The 20603-nt window shown below is 40.0% G+C and overlaps 1 protein-coding gene across 2 annotated transcripts in view; it reads right to left on the bottom strand.

Moving 5' to 3' along the window:
- The window catches only part of SLC7A11 (solute carrier family 7 member 11), a 290966-nt gene that overhangs the window by 251819 nt on the left and 18544 nt on the right, over positions 1-20603 (bottom strand). Inside the window, exon 2 of one of the 2 annotated variants that reach the window (XM_056563367.1) lies at positions 2955-3081. In XM_056563367.1, the coding sequence (XP_056419342.1) occupies positions 2955-3081 (127 nt within the window). The remainder of the gene's footprint in view (positions 1-2954; positions 3082-20603) is intronic. The other variant, XM_056563370.1, reaches the window with a different exon arrangement.

Below are 20603 nucleotides of genomic sequence, written 5' to 3'. Positions count from 1 at the left end.
ATGAAATAATTAAGGGAGGAATACTCAATTTAGTGATGTGGCAGAGTCTCTTCTGAGATAAGTGAGGCAAACTAGAAGATGATGATTTATTAGACACGGTCTGTGTGTGGCTGTGCTGTAGTAAAGAATTTGAGAAGACGGGGGGGGCAACAAATTCATGATGAAGAATGTAAATGTTATTTCTGAAAAATAGGGGCACGGGAAGCCACAGCCCTATAATGGCGTCAGCAAAGAAGAGGAGAGGTGTGTATGTGATCAACAGAATCCCTCCCTCTGAGGGACTTGTTTCTTCTGTGGAGCTTCACGCCCACATCACCACACTATCATGAGTACCGCCCCTGTCCCTGGCATTGCACCATCTATTCTCCAGCCAGCGCCCCAGGCTGGTCCCTTAATCTCCCTTGGGCCAAATCCATCTATTTCTTTCTACCCTATTATAAATCCTGACTACTTGCCGCCCTGAACAGAGAATGCTAGCTTTGCAAGCCCTGGTTCAGATAGTAAAGGGATTGGAAGTCTCCATTAAGAAGCAAAAGATGACTGAAAGTCCTGAGGGTCCGCCCCCCAGCCAGATGCCGTTATGGTTGCGGAAAAACTGGCCACATAAAGAGGAACTGCTTCAGTTATCACCTATGGGCTGCCCACAAAGCTTCATAGGAGTCCAACAAACAAACACCTCCCTCCACAACAGCATAGGAAGCCAGCAAGCCAGTGACAGGAGGGAAAACTGTGTGTATGGCCCAAAAAAAACTCCTCCCGCCAGCCCAACCCCACAAGTAACACTCACAGTGGGAGGAAGGGAACTTCCCTTCTTGGTCAACACTGGCTTACTAATATGCAGCTTCCTTGTACACAGCTTGAGGGGACTGTTCAGCACAACTCTATATTGCACCCTCACCAGGTTACATCGCTGCAGCTTCACCTACCCTGTAGTACTCTACCAAACTTTGGACTCAGTCGCACCTGTCCTTTCAACCTACTGGGTACTTACCTCTTGCAGAAAGTCTGGGCTAACATTCAATTCCAAGAAGATGGCTCTGTCACCCTCTGCTGAATACTGGACCCAGAGGAAACCTGCCTTCTCATTGCCATCTCCTCAGATCCTGCTATCACCAGGATGCCTCATGAGTGTCTCCAACATGTCATCTTAACTGTTCCAGCCCATCTGTGGACCACCAGTCCACATGACATTGGCCACATGAAGGTACAGCCAGTCCATGTGACATTGAAAGATCCAAATATCCTACCTCAGAAGCCACAGTGTCCGCTGTCTGTCCAATGATTGCAGCTCATGGACCCACTTATCTGTCCAAAACCATCATGAAGGATCTGATAAGCAAATTTTGAATTGCTCCAGGAATCACACCAGCCCTGGTCAAGTACTGTCAAGCCTGTCTCATCTGTGTAGAATGAAACCCAGGAAGGACTGGGCCAATTCACACCGTATGGAAAAAACTACGGTCTCACTTAGCCTTCCATACTTCCTACAGACCTCAGAGCAGTGGCAAGATAGAACGACTAAATTAAATTCTTAAATCAAAAGTGATCAAAATTACGAGAGAAACAGGCATGAATTGGGTGCAGAATTTACCAATAGCCCAGTTTAGCCCTGTTTACCCCCAAGCCCCCACACAAGTTAACTCCATAAGATATATTGTTTGGGTCCAGTCCTAGACTAGGGGTCTATTACCCACAACAAATGCAGTTGAAATATGAACTAAATAAGTTGCTGAAATTAACAAACAACTGTCTTTGTTTCCCTTCCAGATCCTGATCTCATCGAAGGCTAACATTCCCTCAAGCCTGGTGACTGGGTCTTGACAAAGAAACACATCAGGAACACTCTTGAACCCATATATGATGGTCCGTACCAGGTTCTGTTAACCACACCCACCTCAGTCAAGTTAGAAGGGGAGCCCACCTCGATCCATTAATCTCATTGCAAGAAGTTCCAGTAGCCTGGTTCCAGAACAATAAATTCACTATGTTATTTGTGTGGTTACTAGGGTTACAGCTGGTAGCCATAGTACAGTCCTCACACTATGTGTTATGGGTAAATACTTCCTCTCACATAGCCACTTGGGATTTTGATGTATGTCAGGTCATGACATGTCATAAGGGTACCGCTACATAAGGGGTCTGTGTACTACATGTATGGGCCAAGAGGTCAGTTCCAGGTTCTTTCAATCCACACACACATATATAGATGTGATAGGAGTCCCAAGTCCCCGACGAGTTTACAGCCTAGGATGAGGTGAAGGCAGGGTTTGAATCCATCTTTCCTATAATTCCAGTTCCTTAAACTTAGGTAGGGATGGATAAATCCTCTGGTATTCCAAAACCCTGTGACCAGTGGAACATACATAAGGAATGTGCCATTGCCACCACAGGAGAAGAGGATTGCGAAGGGTATACTGGAGGATTTGTTAGGAATAGGGAATAAATAATGATCTCCAAGGGGGGACTGTTATGGATAATATATGTAAAATGAAGATCATTCTTCTAAAATGGCAGTTACATCCTGTATCATTCCCTGTGTGACCATCCCCTTTTGGCACACAGAGAATATGATGCAATGCTTACGTTAAGTAGTCTGCTAACCAATTAGAATGCTTACACAATGTGCTATGCCTTACTGAAGGATATATCTTGTATGTACACTATACAATAAATCAGAGAACTTATTTGACCCAATGAGAGTCAGCGTGTTTTCTCCATGCATGTATTTTGTTATCTAATTTTGAGCAGGACATCCAACTAGAGCGGTCAATTGGAACATGTCCAAAACAGTATAACTCATAGGACCTTCAGAGCTTTTAAACTTCTGCTTTCAAATCTTCAATTTGCTGCCAGTCTGCTTGTACAAGCTGCCAATCATCCTTGAAGCAAGTAAAATTTTTAACTTTTATGAACAAACACTCAACTGAAGAAAAAAAAGCACATATACTACTCACCGAATTACAAGCAGTTCTACCCATACTCTCACAAATGCAGGTAATGGGCCAAAAGCTTCTAAGATATAAGTGTAGTGACCACCAGATTTTTTTATGCACGTTCCAAGTTCTGCATAGCAAAGAGCTCCTAGAAAAAAAAATGGCAAATATAATACAACAATTTTGTCTAGGTGACAATACAGACTGAGGTATGAAAAACAAAGTGTCCTATTGGGATTTCAGACCGCCAGGACAGCCATTGTCAAAATTGATGGAAGTTTTGTTTCATTTCAGCGTGACCAAAATAAGTTATTTATAAACTACAAGTATAGCTGGAAAAAAAAAACAATCAATTTATTTTAACCTCTTTTGTCCAGCTCTTTTTTTGACTATTTAGCTACTTTTTAGCTATAGTTGCATAGGACTATTTTTCATATTTTTTATTTAAAGATGTTTAATTTTTTAATGCCACAAGTTTTACACATAGAAAATATGTCAAATCTGAATGTTGCCAGCTTGGCTCTCAGCATAGAGATAAGCAAAGGCGATTCTAAATAAATTAGCAAAGTAAACAGCTGATTTCTTCTGCCGCTTTAGCTCTTGATAGGGGTCTCAGAACCTGGACAACCAACAATGGCAATTTGCACTATATTATTACGCCTATAGAAAACCAGGTGTTTCTATGGTAACAGAATACAAATTGACTGTATAATCTGATCCAGCAGCATACCTACCAGTTGTGTGTAAGAACATACAAGAAAGCTGAATGAAAAGATAATTCAATACAACAGTTAACAATTGATAAATCTTTCACTGACACTGAATAATGTGTACAAGATACGTAATTCATGAGCACATAAGACAATGTTTGCCCAATACAGGAAGTCTTATTACGTTTAGCTAACAATACTGATGCCATCCTGTGCTTAGAGACAACCACCCAAAACCGATGCCAGGATCTTGCGCAATGTCATAATTTATTCTGTAATTATGAGTAACAACAATAATAGCACAATTTGTACTCACAATTCTCTAGGTGTTAGAAACAGAACTACGTCAGTAGTAATTCTGCTTTAGTCTTCGAAAAGGAAGTTTCACAACCACAATAGTGACACATTTGAGGAACTTGTGGTCACTTAACAAAATCCATAACCACAAAAGGATCTAAAACAATTGCAAACCACCAGAGAGCAGACAAGGTCTCATTCACACAGCATACGGAAAAAAATGTGAAATAACAGTCTTCCAGGGGCCCATTCATTTATTGAGTATTTATTGTGTGTCATTTATATTGTTATTTTCCTCAGCTATAAGTTAGATGCAAAATCATAAAATGCTGCAGAATCTTGTTTATTGGACTAACAGTATTTTGTAGAGACAAGCTTTTAGGGAGTCCTCCCTTTTTCAATTTACAAATTGAAATGGTTTGTAGTGTGCTTGTAGTGTGTTTTTCACTGAAAATGCTCAAGCACATATGTCAATATAAGAAAGAGATAAGCAACGTTCAGCATTTCTGCCATGTAGTATGTTTACTTTGCACATAAAATGTTCTGTTTGTAAACAAAGGAATGGGAATTTTTCATGTGACATCCATAGAAGGAGCAACTTGCCTTTAACTGCCTTCCTCTGTTTTGCTACAGGGGAAGAAGCTCCCGAAAACTTATAGAAAATGTATGATATAACTTCTTATGGCCTATGGTCAAGCACTTACTGTATAGTGCCTCTATATGCTTGACCACAAAGATTTGCTATCCTGTGTATGTATGCAGAGGAGACAGCTTCCTGCACAGGGTGAGCAATATAATCTAGACACATCACAGTTATGGGAATTGAGGACCTTAGTAACACTATTCTTCTGACTGGTCCCCTTGACATGTGAGTTGTTTAATCAAAGATGAGAGGTTGAAAAAAAGCAACATACACTAACAAATAACGCAAAAGCTACAAGCAGAGCCAGACGTATACAAAGAAATTATAGGAACCTATAGCAAGACTTAGGTTAGATTTTACTCCCCATGAGAAGCTTGGCCAAAAATACTACTTCTTCATTAAAATTAATGTCTATCAATATGAATGAATACTACTTCTTCATTAAAGTTAATGTCTAGCAATGTGAATAAATACTACTTCTTCATTAAAGATAAAGGGGTACTCTGCCCCTAGACATTTTATCCCCTAACCAAAGGATCACGGGGGTCTGGCACCGGAGGCCCGTGACGTCACGGCCATGCCCCCTGGTGCCATCACGACTCATCCAATAAATGCAAGTCTATGGCAGCAGTCATGAATTTCACTCCGTGCACCGATGACTGTGAAGCAGAGATCGTGGGGGGTCCCAGCGCCGGGACCCCCGTGATCAGACATCTTATCCCCTATCCTTTAGGATAAGATGTTCAGGGGTGGAGTACCCCTTTAATATCTATGATATTACAGATGTGTACAGATGTAGTAAACTGTAATATGATATTTACTGTGTTGCATCAATTGTTTTTAATGGTATGTGATATGTTTAATGTCAAATTATAGTTTAATGCCTAATGGAATGTAAGACATTAAGTGGCAAGTTACATAAAGGGAAATTTACAAGTAATATCTGATGTCAAATGTCCTTCCATCACAGACCCCAAAACCATTGTGTGTAATGCTTCTGGATTAATGGAAGAACAGTTTTTATTTATTTGCATCATAATGGACTATGCATTTCCAGAGGATAACTCTTCTTTTTGTCAGGTACAAAATAGGACCTGGAAACGCGTAGTCTATTATGATAGAATTAAAATAAAATGTTTTTCCTATCACAATTGTCCTATGTGATTATGACAGCAATAGTGAACGGTGTAATGCCAAAGTTGACGTTTTAAAGGCATTTTGCCAACTGCCTGCTCTACATATTACTGTGGAATGATTAATATGGGTATGTTGTAATTAAACAGGGTGCTAGGTAGGAAGGAAGGATGGTAGCTTACAGTGGGGCATCTTGCATCCCTCCAGTCAGGAATCTTGAGTTAAAATAATAAACTGTTATCCATTAAAGGTAGAAAACGGCATTGTGCTGTGTTATGCTTTCTTAGCGCTTTTTCTTTTTTTATAATTATTTTAGTGTCCTGTGTATAAGTGATACATTATTCATTGGCTTATGACCATATGAAGCTCCTAAAGCTATGAACTGTGCAAACAAAACATCTTTTGTGGCTTTTGGTGTTTTTTATCCATTATGATGAGGTAATCGCACAGAGAGATACCTGTACTTTTAAAAGAAAATTCCAGCTTCTTCAATTATAGAACTAAGACTTTTTTTTGTTTCAGAATGTTCCCATAGAGAACATTTTACAGCAAGTTCTGCCATACAATATTAATGCTTAATAAGAAGATTTATATCCCAGGAAAATCCTATGATTTAGGTGAATGAATCTTGCAACATCCAGGAACTGCCCTGTGCTTGCCTGCCAGTGTGGTGTGATTAAATAGCTTGATATACATTTGTTTCTTGGGTGTGATAAAGTAATAATGAGCTATGAATATTAGAGGATTGCAGCTTGGTGATAAATTGTTATGCTAGCTGTAGATTTAATTTCCCCCCAAAAAATCATCCACTTAAAAATTAGCATGTAATGCAAAAATGATTAAAATAAATAAATATAGTAACGCTTGTTAAGCACCACAGCAAACAGATGTGTGTAAAGTCAGGCTGTCATATAATGGTTTTGATGATATTGTCACACATCTAAAAAGTAACACAGTAACTCTTAATGTTAATGTTTTGTTTGTTTGCTAAGTTCAGTGCCTTTAATACTATAAAGTGGGCCTCATTTTACACAAATGTGAGTATAAGCCTAAGGCTAGGTTTCCACACAGTTTTTTGTTTTTTTTCATTATTTTTTTTTATTCTTATTCTTATTTTTTTTTTTTTTTTTAGAAAACTGCCACTAAAGTTTTTGAGCCAAAGTCAGAAGCAGATCCAGTAGGAAAGAGAAGTATAAGTCATTCTTTTATATTTTCCATTCCTTTTGAATACACGTTTGGCTTTGGCTCAAAAACTGCAGTGGCAGTTTTCTAAAAAAAACGCCAGAAAAAAAACCTGTTTGGAAACTTAGCCTAAAAGTAATTACCCTTGCTGTAACATTCTCTGGTTGCAGCCTTAGTGACTTATATTTTACAGAGTTTAGTAGACAAATAAAAGGTAAATTGAGCAATTGATGCAAGGCTTACTGTCTAAAAGAAAAACTTTTGGCATGTCGATAGGATATTGTCAACATTTTTATCCCATTGGGTCCCACTGCTGAGACCCGCTGTGATAGTAAGTTTTTAGTTGAGGAATTGGGAGGCATTGCGCTCCCCTCGCTAGCCGGCCAAGAGATCTGTACATTTCTCTGTATAGACTTCTATGCAGAGAAATGTATGGCTCGCATGGTGTCAAGCCCAAGGCCTGATTATTAAAATCCTATACGTGTATTATAATTATAACTGTGTGATGTATTATCCAAGCCATGGGTGAGAGGTCATTCAGACTGTGGGCTGGTGTATTGCATTTTATTGGGGGTCTGGCTATTTGTTTACATCTCCTTTGAAGTCAAAGGCTTTTTTGAAGGCACACACTCTGGTCCCATCATATAATCAACCAGATAAGAGGGCCAGGGACAGAGATGCCCCCTGGTGGGATCAGAGGGGAGGGGGGAATGGAGTCTCCCTCCAAAAAGGCAGATATATAATATTTAACAATGCTAGACTCAGGGTGTTCAAGGCTGTGCCCCAAGCTGACAAGACCATCCTAAGAACAGCACTCTCACTCACTCATGGACTGCTATATCATCATGCTGTAAGTACTTCATCTTTTGTTTTCTGAACTTGTCTTGCTAAACTCTTTTATATATTTGTATACCTGTATGTCATTTGTTTCTGTATTTTTATATAGTCAGCACTGTGATACCTTTTATCAGATTAAATATTTAATTAATCAGCTCTGGTCTTTGATCTCTAAATATATGAGCTCACCTTTCTGAAGGCAGCTCTGGTGGAAACACGTTTATCTCAGGGTTAATTTAGTGACTTGCTGGGACTAGTAGTGGATACCCAGAGGTCTGGCGGCTTTAACCCTTACACCATCACACTCTCTCTAATGTCTTGGCCGGACCGATAGGGTGTGATCGTGACACATGCCCAGCTGGGAAGTGGAGCGCAATGCCACCCACTTCTCTAACTAATAACTCATGATCACAGTGGGTCTCAGCAGTGGGACCAAATGTGATCAAAATTTGGACATATTTGATCAAAATGTCAAAAGTTATTTTTAATTATAGTAAAACTTTAAATGTCTGCAGACATTTCCACCACATCCCTTTGGTCTGCCTAATGTGGCCCAGATATAACTTTGGTCTGTTGGGTGAGGCTCCAGTAGAATGTTGAGAAGCCCTGGTTTAGTTTGTGTTTATAAGGAAGTATAAGGTAAGTAGAGGGCAGTGTTCACATCAGGACCCTCACTAGTGGCCAGAGTGTAGAATTGCTTTTCTTCTGGAGGGCAGTTGGTAACAATGTTGTGCCTTCACACCCATTAACTTGCCCTTAGTGTAGTTAAATAGTCTATACTGAGACTTTTCTACAAGACCATGTGAATTCAGAGCAATGCAGAAACCTCAGCAAAAGTGATCTGCCGCATTAATGATAGCATTACCAACAAGAGATCTACAGTATGCCAGCATCTCAGCTCTATAGTGTCACAGCATAATATATTTCAGAACTAGATGGAATATTTTACTTCAGATTCAAGTTGTGACTGTAAAGGAGCTTTTTATGGAAATCTTTAAACTAGGAAAGTGATCTGTGTAAAAGCTTAATATCAAATATCTACTTGGATTACATCAATGAAGTACTCTTAGTTAAACAATAGGCCTTTTGATGAAAACTTCTCAAGCCTTACATGTTTTATCCATAAAACATGCTTGTAAAACCAGATTTATTTAATTTAATAATCTAAAACTCTGGCTGAATAAAGTTTTGATAAAATTGTGAATCAGTGTAACTAGAACAGCTGTCTTTATGGGATGGAGAAGTGTCCTACCAAAGATCAGGCTACAGAGACCTATCAAACACATATATCTGTCCAAGGCAGCATTTCACACTTCTCCCCTCTACATCACAGATCATCATGATGCATATGTTCATGTCCTATACTTGATATTTACAGTAAAAAATCAGCAGGGTTAGTTAAGGCCATGGGTGTGGTAGGGAATGTACATTTAACTCAAATTTCTGTTATTTTACTGTATGTGAATTAGGTGTTAATCAGAAAAGGTCATCCACCCAACTAAATTCACGTAAAAGTTTAAGTCAAGATCTTATGAACAACAAGTTGTACATTTATTGCTCAATTTTATAGAATGTAACAGAAATATAAACTGTGTATATACCCTGTATGTACATGACATTTCCCTTACTTGACAATGGTATAATTTACTTTATTGTTTAATTTCTCAAGCCTTTTTATTACTTTTTATTTTTAGTTTGATGGAGACTATTTCCCGCGCGTGTTTTACAGTTCTAAAGTTCTGGGGCTGTGTGGATATTGAAGAAAATGGCCAGTGCACCTAGAAATGCAATCTTTAGCTTCTGTAAATAGACGACAGGGTATCAGGACCAGGGGCTGTTCAGTTGGTTTTGTTCTCCTTTTCATATTACTAAGCAAGTTTCTGTCTCATACAAAAAATGATGACAAATACTTGTTTAGAGTAATATAGCAATAATTCACATGTTTAATATTTAAACAGTACTTCTTTACCACTTATTATGGCATTTTGCACATAACGGGTTACATCATATTGTAGGCTGACAGTTTGGTAACTGCAGGGCTGCATGTTTTCTTTGCAATAGATACAAAGCATTTTATTTGTGTATTTTTATAGGCTATCTGTTTTGTACTGACATCACAAATACTGCACAATTCCACCTGTGGAAAAGATGAAACTATTCAGAGCTTACTAGAATCCATGGAGGAGATTTATCAAAACCTGTGTAAAGGAAATGTTAACCAGATGTCAAAAGCAGCCAATCAGATTGCTTCATTTTTCAGAATCCCTTTTGAAAATAAAAGAAGCGATCTGATTGGTTGCTATAGGCAAATGGTCAACATTACCTCTCCACAGTTTTAGATAAATATCCACCCATATGTTTATTTACTATATTAGATCAACGAAGACATTTTAACCCCTTAAGGACATAGCCCATTTTGACCTTAAAGGGGTACTCCACTGGCCAGCGTTCGGAACTAAATGTTCTGTTTTTGTGCTGCTTGGGTCGGCCATGCCTCTTGTGACGTCACTGCCACGCCTCAATGCAAGTCTATGAGAGGGGGCATGATGGTCGTTACGCTTCTCCCATAGACCTGAATTAAAGGGACATGGCCATGACGTCACGAGGGACGTTGACAACCCCCGCAGCATGAAAACAGCATTTGGAACATTTAGTTCAGAACGCTGGTCAGTGGAGTACCCCTTTAGCCCCTTAAGGACCAAGCACATTTTCACCTCTAGGACGAAGCCCTTTTTTGCAAATCTGACCACTGTCACTTTAAACATTAATAACTCTGAAATGCTTTTACTTATCATTCTGATTCTGAGATTGTTTTTTCGTGACATATTCTACTTTAACATAGTGGTAAATTTTTGTGGTAACTTGCATCCTTTCTTGGTAAAAAATCCCAAAATTTGATGAAAAAATTTCAAATTTAGCATTTTTCTAACTTTGAAGCTCTCTGCTTGTAAGGAAAATGGATATTCCAAGTAATTTTTTTTTGGATTCACATATACAATATGTCTAATTTATGATTGCATCATAAAATTGACGAGTTTTTACTTTTGGAAGACATCAGAGGGATTCTAATTTCCGCAGCAATTTTCCAATTTTTCACAAAATTTTCAAACTCACAATTTTTCAGGGACCAGTTTAGGTTTGAAGTGGATTTGAAGGGTCTTCATATTAGAAATACCCCATAAATGACCCCATTATAAAAACTGAACCCCCCAAAGTATTCAAAATGACATTCAGTAAATGTTTTAACCCTTTAGGTGTTTCACAGGAAAAGCAGCAAAGTGAAGGAGAAAATTCAAAATCTTCATTTTTTACACTCGCATGTTCTTGTAGACCCAATTTTTGAATTTTTACAAGGGGTAAAAGGAGACAATGTATACCTATATTTGTAGCCCAATTTCTCTCGAGTAAGGACATACCTCATATGTAAAGTGTTCAGTGGGCGCAGTAGAGGGGTCAGAAGCAAAGGAGCGACAAGGGGATTTTAGAGAGTACGTTTTTCTGAAATGGTTTTTGGGGGGCATGTCGCATTTAGGAAGCCCCTATGGTGCCAGAACAGCAAAAAAAACACATGGCATACCATTTTGGAAACTAGACCCCTTGAGGAACATAACAAGAAATAAAGTGAGCCTTAATACCCCACAGGTGTTTCACAATTTTTGCATATGTAAAAAAAAAAAAAAAAAATTCACAAAAATGTTGGTTTTCCCCCAAATTTCCCATTTTTTAAGGGTTAATAGCAGAAAAGACCCCCAAAATTTGTAACCCCATCTCTTCTGAGTATGGAGGTACCCCATAAGTGGACCTGAAGTGCACTGCGGACAAACTACAATGCTCAGAAGAGAAGGCGTCATATTTGGCTTTTTGAGAGCAAATTTTGCTCGGGGGGCATGTCACATTTAGGAAGCCCCTATGGTGCCAGGACAGCAGAAAAAACCCACATGGCATACCATTTTGGAAACTAGACCCCTCACAGAATGTAATGAGGGGTACAGTGAGCATTTAACCCCCACTGGTGTCTGACAGATCTTTGAAACAGTGGGCTGTGCAAAATTTTTCATTTTCACGGACCACTGTTCCAAAGATCCGTCAGACACCTGTGGGGTGTAAATTCTCACTGTACCCCTTATTACATTCCATGAGGGGTGTAGTTTCCAAAATGGGGTCACATGTGGTAGTGCTTTTTTTTTGCGTTTGTCAGAACCCCTGTAAAAATCAGCCACCCCTGTGCAAATCCCCTTAAATGTACATGGCGCACTCTCCCTTCTGGGCCTTGTTGTGCGCCCCCAGAGCACTTTGGGCCCACATATGGGGTATCTCCGTACTCGGGAGAAATTGCGTTACAAAGTTTGGGGGTGTTTTTCCTTTTTACCTCTTGTGAAAATGAAAAGTATAGGGCAACACCAGCATGTTAGTGTAAAAGTTTTTATTTTTTACACTAACATGCTGGTGTAGACCCCAACTGTTCCTTTTCAAAAGGGGTAAAAGGAGAAAAAGCCCCCCAAAATTTGTTAGGCAATTTCTCCCGAGTACGGCGATACCCCATATGTGACCCTATTCTGTTGCCTTGAAATACGCCAGGGCTCCAAAGTGAGAGCGCCATGCGCATTTGAGGCCTGAATTAGGGACTTGCATAGGGGTGGATATAGGGGTATTCTATGCCAGTGATTCCCAAACAGGGTGCCTCCAGCTGTTGCTAAACTCCCAGCATGCTTGGACAGTCAATTGCTGTCCAGAAATGCTGGGAGTTTTTGTTTTGCAACAGCTTGAGGCTCCATCTTAGAAACACTGCCGTACAATACGTTTTTCATTTTTATTGGGGAGGGGGGTGGTGGGGGCACTGTACGTGTGTATATGTAGTGTTTTACTCTTTATTTTATGTTAGTGTAGTGTAGTGTTTTTAGGTTACATTCACACTGACGGCGGATTACACTGAGTCTCCCGCTAGGAGTTTGAGCTGCTGCGGAAAATTTGCCGCAGTTCAAATTTGTAGCGGGGAACTCACTGTAATCTGCTGCCAGTGTGAATGTAGCCTGTACATTCACATGGGAGGGGGGTCAAAACTACAACTCCCAGCATGCACTGACAGACCATGCATGCTGGGAGTTGTAGTTTTGCAACAGCTGGAGGCACACTGGCTGGAAAACCTTGAGTTAGGTTCTATGACCTAACTCAGTATTTTCCAACCAGTGTGCCTCCAGCTGTTGCAAAACTATAACTCCCAGCATGTACTGATTGCGGAAGGGCATGCTGGGAGATGTAGTTATGCAATGGCTGGAGGCACGCAAGTACAACTACCACCATGCCAAGACAGCCTTATGCTGTTCCTGAATGCTGGGAGTTGTAGTTTTGCAAGATTTAGAGGGGTTCAAGTTGTAAATCACTGCCCATAGGTCTCAAAACTGTGGCCCTCCAGATGTTGCAAAACTACAACTCTCAGCATGCCCAGACAGCAAACTGCTGTAGTTGTAGTTTTAGTTTAGTTTTGCAACATCTGTTGTAGAGTTGTAGTTGTGCAACATCTGGAGGACTACAGTTTGAGACCACTTAGTGATCTACAACCTGAACCCCTCTAAATATTGCAAAACTACAAGTCCCAGCATGCCCACACAGCAAACAGCTGTCTGGGCATGCTGGGAGTTGTAGTTTTGCAACATCTGGAGGGCCACGGTTTAGAGACCACTGTAAACTGTGGCCCTCCGAATATTGCTAGGCAACAACTCACCTAGCAGGACCCGGAAGTATTGCTGCCGCCGCCGCCGCATGTGGGGGAGGATCGCGAACGGGGATCCGGGATCCAGGTAGGGACCTTCGGCGCCGACCTTCCCTGGACGGTTCCCCCGTTTTGCCCGGACACTGATAGGTGGGCAAAGCGGGGGAACCGAACTTTAACCCCCCCTCCCCCGGTCTGCTATCGGTCGGTCGCTCGGCCGACCAATAGCAGGGATAGGAGGGGTGGCACCCCTGCCACCAAACTCCTATCCCTTTAGGGGGATCGAGGGTGTCTCGGACACCCCCGATCCCTCTTATTTTCCGGGTCACCGGGTCACCAGTGACCCATATGACCCGGAATCGCGCAGATCGCAGGTCTGAATTGACCTGCGATTTGCGCGCATCGCGGTCATGGGGGGGTCTCAGGACCCCCCTCGGCGATGTGCCGGGATGCCTGCTGTTAGATAACAGCAGTCATCCCGGCCCGATCACCGCTACCGGTAACACGGCGCTCCCGGAACCCTCGACGTACATGTACGTCGCCGCGCGCCAAGTGACACTTTGCGGCGCCGCACATGTACGTCGCTCGTCGTGAAGGGGTTAAGGACACATTTTTTTCAAATCTGACTACCTTCACTTTATACATTAATAACTCTGAGTAGGTTTTACTTATGAATTTGATTCAGAAATTGTTTTTTTGTGACATATTCTACTTTAATACAGTGCTAAATTTTAAACGGTACTTGCACCATTTGTTGAAGAAAAATTCCAAGATTTCATGAAAATTTTGCATTTTTCTAACTTTGAAACTCTCTGCTTGTAAGGAAAATGGACATGCCAAATAAATTATATATTCATTCACATATACAATATGTCTACTTTATGTTGGCATCACTTTTCTGTGAGAAATCCCTCATAAATTACCTCATTATAGGAACTGCATCCCTCAAAGTATTCAAGGAAATTAGCAAAGGGTACAGTGAGCCCTAACGCCCCACATGTGTTTGATGAATTTTAGTGGAAGTTGGACGTGAAAATGAAAACTTAGATTTTTTTTCACAAAAATGCTGTTGTTACCCCAAATTTTTCATTTTCACAAGGGGTAATGGGAGAAAAAGCCCCCCCCCCCCCCCCAAAAAAAAAAAAATTGTAACCCCCATCTCTTTTGAGTATGGAAATACCCCATATGTGGACATTAAGTGCTCTAACAGCACACTATAATGCTCAGAAAGATGGAGCTAAATTTGGCTTTTGGAGAGAGAATTTTGCTGAAATGGTCTTTAGGGGGCATGTTGCATTTAGGAAGCACCCTTGTTGGCAGAACCGCAAAAACCACCCCACATGGCACACTATTTGGGAATATGCACTCCTCAAGGAACATAACAAGGGGTACAGTGAGCCTTAACACCCCACAGGTGTTTGACAAAGTTTCATTAAAGCACAAAAATGCTGGTGTTACCCCAAATTTTTCATTTTCACAAGGGGTAATAGGAGAAAAAGCCCCCCAAAATGTTTAACTCCATTTCTTCTTAATATGAAAATACTCCATATGGGGATGTAAAGTGCTCTGCGGGCACACAACAGGGTGCATAAGAGAAGGAGTGCCATTGGGCTTTTAGAAAGAGAATTTGGCTGGAATTCAAGTTGGGGGCCATGTGTGTTTACAAAGCCCCCATTGCGTCAGCACAGTGAACCTCCCAACATGTGACACCATTTTGGAAATTACACCCCTCACAGAATGTAATAAGGGGTGCAGTGAGCATTTATCCCCCACTGGCGTTTTTTGGACAGATTTTTGGAACAGTGGGCTGTGCAAATGAAAAATTAAATTTTTCATTTTCACGGAATACTGCTCCAAAAAATCTGTCAGACACCTGTGGGGTGTAAATGCTCACATTCCTTGAGGGGTGTAGTTTCCAAAATGGGGTCACATGTGGGTGTTTTTTCTTTTTTTTAGCGTTTATATCAAAACCTCTGGTACGATCAGCCACTCCTGTGCAAATCCTGAATTTAGGCCTCAAATGTACATGTGCGCTCTCACTCCTGAGTAGAGGTGAGCGGCATTGCCAATCTTCAAATTCACGATATTTTGCGAATGTATAGACGAATATTCGTCCTACATTCGTGAATTTTACGTATTCGTTATATTCGCATATTCGAGGAAGAAAACAGTGAGGGGGTGGGCAACTTTACTATTGGGTGCTAGGGATGTTGTTGATAATCTCTGATAAGTGTATTTGCATCATTCTAATTGGCCCTCAAGTGAAAAGAAGGAATATGTAAATATTCACATATGCGAATATGTGCATATGCTGAATTATTACTGATCAGCACTTTTTTGGGTGCTGGTTTTTCTTGCATTTTTTTTTTTTTTTTTTTGCACTGTGTGGCAGGACCACAAACTCCCTCAAAAAAAGAGCATGAGACCTGTCCCCAAAAAAAGTGCTGATGAGTAATAAATCACTGATCAGCAATCAGCTCAGTCTGCACATGGGGTACGGTCCGGCAAAACAGCGTAGAAAAGTCAATAGTGGCACGGACCGCATAAGACCCCAAAAAAAGTTTTTTTTTTAAAACTGCACTCAATGAAAAGCTAGGGGCAGGCAGCAGACCAGTGGTTGCAAAAGTGTGACCCTCAAGATGTTGCTAAACTACAACTCCCAGCATGCCCGGACAGACAATGGCTGACTGGGCATGCTGGGAGTTGTTTTCCAACATATGGATGGCCACAGTTTTGAGACCACTACACAGTGGTCTGAAAACTGTGGTCCTCCAGATGTTGCAAAACTACAACTCCCAGCATGCCCAGACTGTCTGGGTATGCTTGGAGTTGTAGTTTTGCACCTGGTGAAGGGAGAGCACATACCTGCCGCATTGCCGCTGCCAGACCGACTGACCTCTGCACACCCGCCACTCCAGACGTTCAGACGAGCACTGCCGCACACCCGAAAACTCGGCGCATCCCCGGCACCTGCACACTCGATTGCTGACCAGGATTAATCAGAAGGGGTCCCGGGGTGTCAGTCGGAAGTGGTCTCCCGCCGGACACACAGGGACTTCAGCTTATTAACCCGTGCAGCGCCGTGGGAGTACAGGATTACTGGACGCCGTACATATACAGCAGAATGCGCAAAGGTATTGCATCATCCGCCATATATAAACGGTGTCCTGCAGAAAGGGGTTAAGCCCCATTGATCAGTCCATCAAGTCCACTTTAAGTTGCGTCCCTAACCTCCTTTTCTTTAAACATTGAAAGGTTTATGCTTTACCTTATCCCAAGTTATTTAATGGTTGTGAAACAAGCGAGCATTAATCTAAGCATACAATGTAGTTGGCATGAGTGCCAGCTTTCACATTTTCTAGATTTTGTATAATTTGGTAAATGTTGGAAAGCATTTAAATGAACACAGATGGATTTGACATTTTAGAAGGAAGCCTTGTAATTATGGAAGAAAAACATAATGATAATTGTATGAAATGTAAAGCGAACAAACTGAATAACCATTTACATCAATGTTCCTCAATGTGTTGTAAGTAAGCATATTAATCATTATGTTTAGAGAACAGGCTGAAAGGCAGATGTGAATCATGATTTAAAGGACACTTGGTACTGGACAGAGCTTATGATGGCATGATAAAAAGAAAAAAAATATAGCAGAGGATGGGAAATATCACAACTTATACAGAGTTTATGTCTCATGAGGCCTGTTCTGTAGTCCAAAGGAGTACTACAGTATGGTGGGAGATTACCAGCTTTTCATGACAACATGATCTGGTGACACCCCGTCACAAGATATATACACATCGTTTGTCTATATGTGGACATTCAGTGATTGTTCTGTAAATACATATTTTTCAGTGTTCATAAAGAATGTTCTGCTATTGTGTTGAATCAGTTTAATGAGAAATTGAAGTCTTTATACTGGAAAGATGAGGCTGGACACATCTATAGTTCTCATGGGGATACTAGTTAAATCAGATCAAGAAGGAGATTAAGGATTAACACAAATAGATATGTATTGATAGACAAATAAATTATTTTTCCTTTAGGAATAAAGTCCATGAGTAGAATAGATTCTATAGTTGTATGACCCAATCAGGATATTTAGGTTTAAAACAAATCAAATACATTAGAGTCTATTAAATCCACCAATTTTGTTCAAATTATAGAACAATCTATTTATATTAAGACTTCCCACCTATCCTCAAAAGCAGATGAAAATCTTGGATTTCAGACTAAACAGCAAGTTTTCCTAGGACAGTTGTCATCAGATACTCATTTCCCATTGAGCACCTTCTACTAAGGAAATGTAGTGTAATGTGATCAGTTAAATAAAAAGGTATCCATGTATAACAAGTTGTTGCTTGTTTGTGGCTCAGAGTTCTGACTCTTGAATAGCGGTCTAGACCTATCATAGCATATTGATGGTGGTTGACATCTATTTTTTTGAAGCACACCTTTCTTGATTAGAGAAGTGAACTGATGCTTAGTTAACACTGGGATTTGGATCAGGATCATCATCTCCAGCTATGAGCTCAGTGTGTTGTTTTACATTCAAGACACTTAACCACCAAGCAACTGTTTATATGTTAGGGGAGAAGAGAGAAGTCCCTTGATGTGGGCATCTTAATAACTATGATCAAAAGTTTGGAGTTTCTTTTTAGGACAAGAAAACAAATAGTAATTATAGTTGGACCAAAAGATAAAGAGCTGATTATTGACTCTCAAGTGTCCCACATTGTTATCTCCATTAGAAGAAGGCAGCAGTTAAATGTCTGTCATATAATTCTTTTGAGTTGCGTATGGGTTTGCTTGGGAGCATTCCTTTAGGGATAACATAGTGGATATAACATTTAGCTACAAACAAGAGCAATTATTCAGTTGTAAAAGCAATAAAAGCAAAATAAAGGATAACTTAGATTTTTTGCTACATTAGAAACTATCCCTGAGAGATTACTAATGAGACTTAAGTAATTAAAGTCTTTTGTATTATATAAAAAATCCAATCTCTTTAGATTTTCTTTAGCTTCCAGGCAAAGTTTAAATAAACTTAAAAAATACCTATGTACGCCTGGTGTAATCTCTCGGAATTTAATGAACGTTAAAAGAAGAATTTTGTGTATAAGTTTTCATTGCACACAGTTAAAACTGTAAAGGTCTGAGAATTAGAAGGAACATTAAGTAAGAGATCAATGGCATGTATCTGGGAAACATAAGCATCAGAGTAAGGGATATGAAAATTAAATTGTGACATTGATCTGCCAAGCGATAAGCATAACTGAATTTACAAAGAATTAAGAGTTGACAATTACAACTACACTGATGTGACAAAAAGTAATTTATTTTTGAAATATGTTGTCTTACATATTAGAATATAATTAACAAACATTTAACCCTCAACAAGTCTCAAACAGAAAGAAATCTAGTAAAATATGAGAAATAACACAAATATTTTACATTGTTGTGATTTATTTAGCCAAATACTTAAACTTGAGGAAATCAATTCCAGACAAATACACCTTCTAATGCACTCATGTAAAAGCAATCCTGACATCCAGGGATTCAATCAAAGGGCCCAGTAGAACATTTTTCAAAGTAGAAATGCCAAAAGTCTGTGGTCCAAAAACATACATATATAAACAAATAGATAATACGGATACAAACATGAATATTTAAATGCATACACACATTATACTATATATAGTCTTCCTACATAAACCTTAAGTAAGACAATAAAGCAAAAATGACACTCTCATCCTCATAATGCCATCCTCATATCCCATCCTCATTTCCTCTCCTCCTATCCTGACATTGTATTTACCTTGCCCATATATCACGACCTCATATCCCATACTTATATCCTATTCTCATAGCCCAACCTCATATCCTATCCTCATATACTGTCTTAATATTCTGTCCTCATAACCAGTACTTATAGCCCGACCTCATATCTCTTCCTCATATCCTGACCTCATATCCCTTCCTCATATCCCGTCCTCGTATCCCATCCTCACATCCTGTCCTCATATTACATCCTCACATCCTTTCCTAATATCCCTAACCCCTGCTGTCACGTATGGGCTGGGAAGGAGTGCACACTATTCTCGCCCACTCCCCCTATCCCTGCCTACTTACATACCTTCCCTAGGTAGCGGGCACGTAATCACGGTGACGGTCCCTACTTACAATAAGTGAGGGCAGTCCAGTCTCAATAATAAACTATAATGCAGATGTAGGTCGGGACACAGAATGGAATAACTCAGACAGAAATATAACTAAACATGCACACAAGAAATAGCTGTCCACAGCTCGAGTCAATACCAAAAGGTTACAGATAAGCCAATTTGCAAAGTCAGGAGAAGAGTCAGCCAGGAGAAGCCAAACGGTCAAAATGCCAGATATAACAGATACAATATAAATGCTAGCTAGGAGTACACAGAGCTCTTTAGCAGGCAAGGTGTGAGAGCATACTGCCAGCTTATATAGGAGCCAGAACAGGTGCTCTGATCAAGGTAAGCTGACCAGTCTCAGCAGACAGGCATAACCATAGAAACAAGACCAAACAAAATCTCTCAGTGCAGATTAACCTGCACTAACTATTTTCTGTGCCTTCCTGCCAGACAGTTGGCAGTATATTTAAAATTCATGGGCAATCTCTGCAGCCCAAGAGTAACAAGATCTGGACTTGCATAGGACTTCAGAGAACATCCCCTAATCTAGCATAAGGGAGTGGGTTAGGATTAAATTAAATCTTCTATATTGTTTACCTGTAACATGTGTACCAAGTTTCATCAAAATATCTTGAGCCATTTGGAAGTTATGCTGAAATAAACATTTCCATAGACTTGCATAGGACTTAAGACAAGAAAAAAAAAAAAAAAACATATGAACACACATTGAGCTTTAAATATATATATATATATATATATATATATATATATATATATATATATATATATGCACACATTTCTCCCCATAACAGGTGATATTGCATAATTTGTCAATCTATGGAAACTGAAAACTACAGAATGACCTCATTCACCTAATCCTAGAAAAAATCCTTACAATAAAAGGAACAGAAATTACTTTGTCCCTGTCCTTGCACAAAGGCAAGTAAATGTCGAGGTACTGCAGCCTTTGAAAGAACTTGTGCCCTG

This window comes from Hyla sarda, chromosome 1 (genome assembly GCF_029499605.1).
Source record: "Hyla sarda isolate aHylSar1 chromosome 1, aHylSar1.hap1, whole genome shotgun sequence".
NCBI classification, from domain to species: domain Eukaryota; kingdom Metazoa; phylum Chordata; class Amphibia; order Anura; family Hylidae; genus Hyla; species Hyla sarda.
This window is presented reverse-complemented; position numbering and strand designations above follow the sequence as displayed.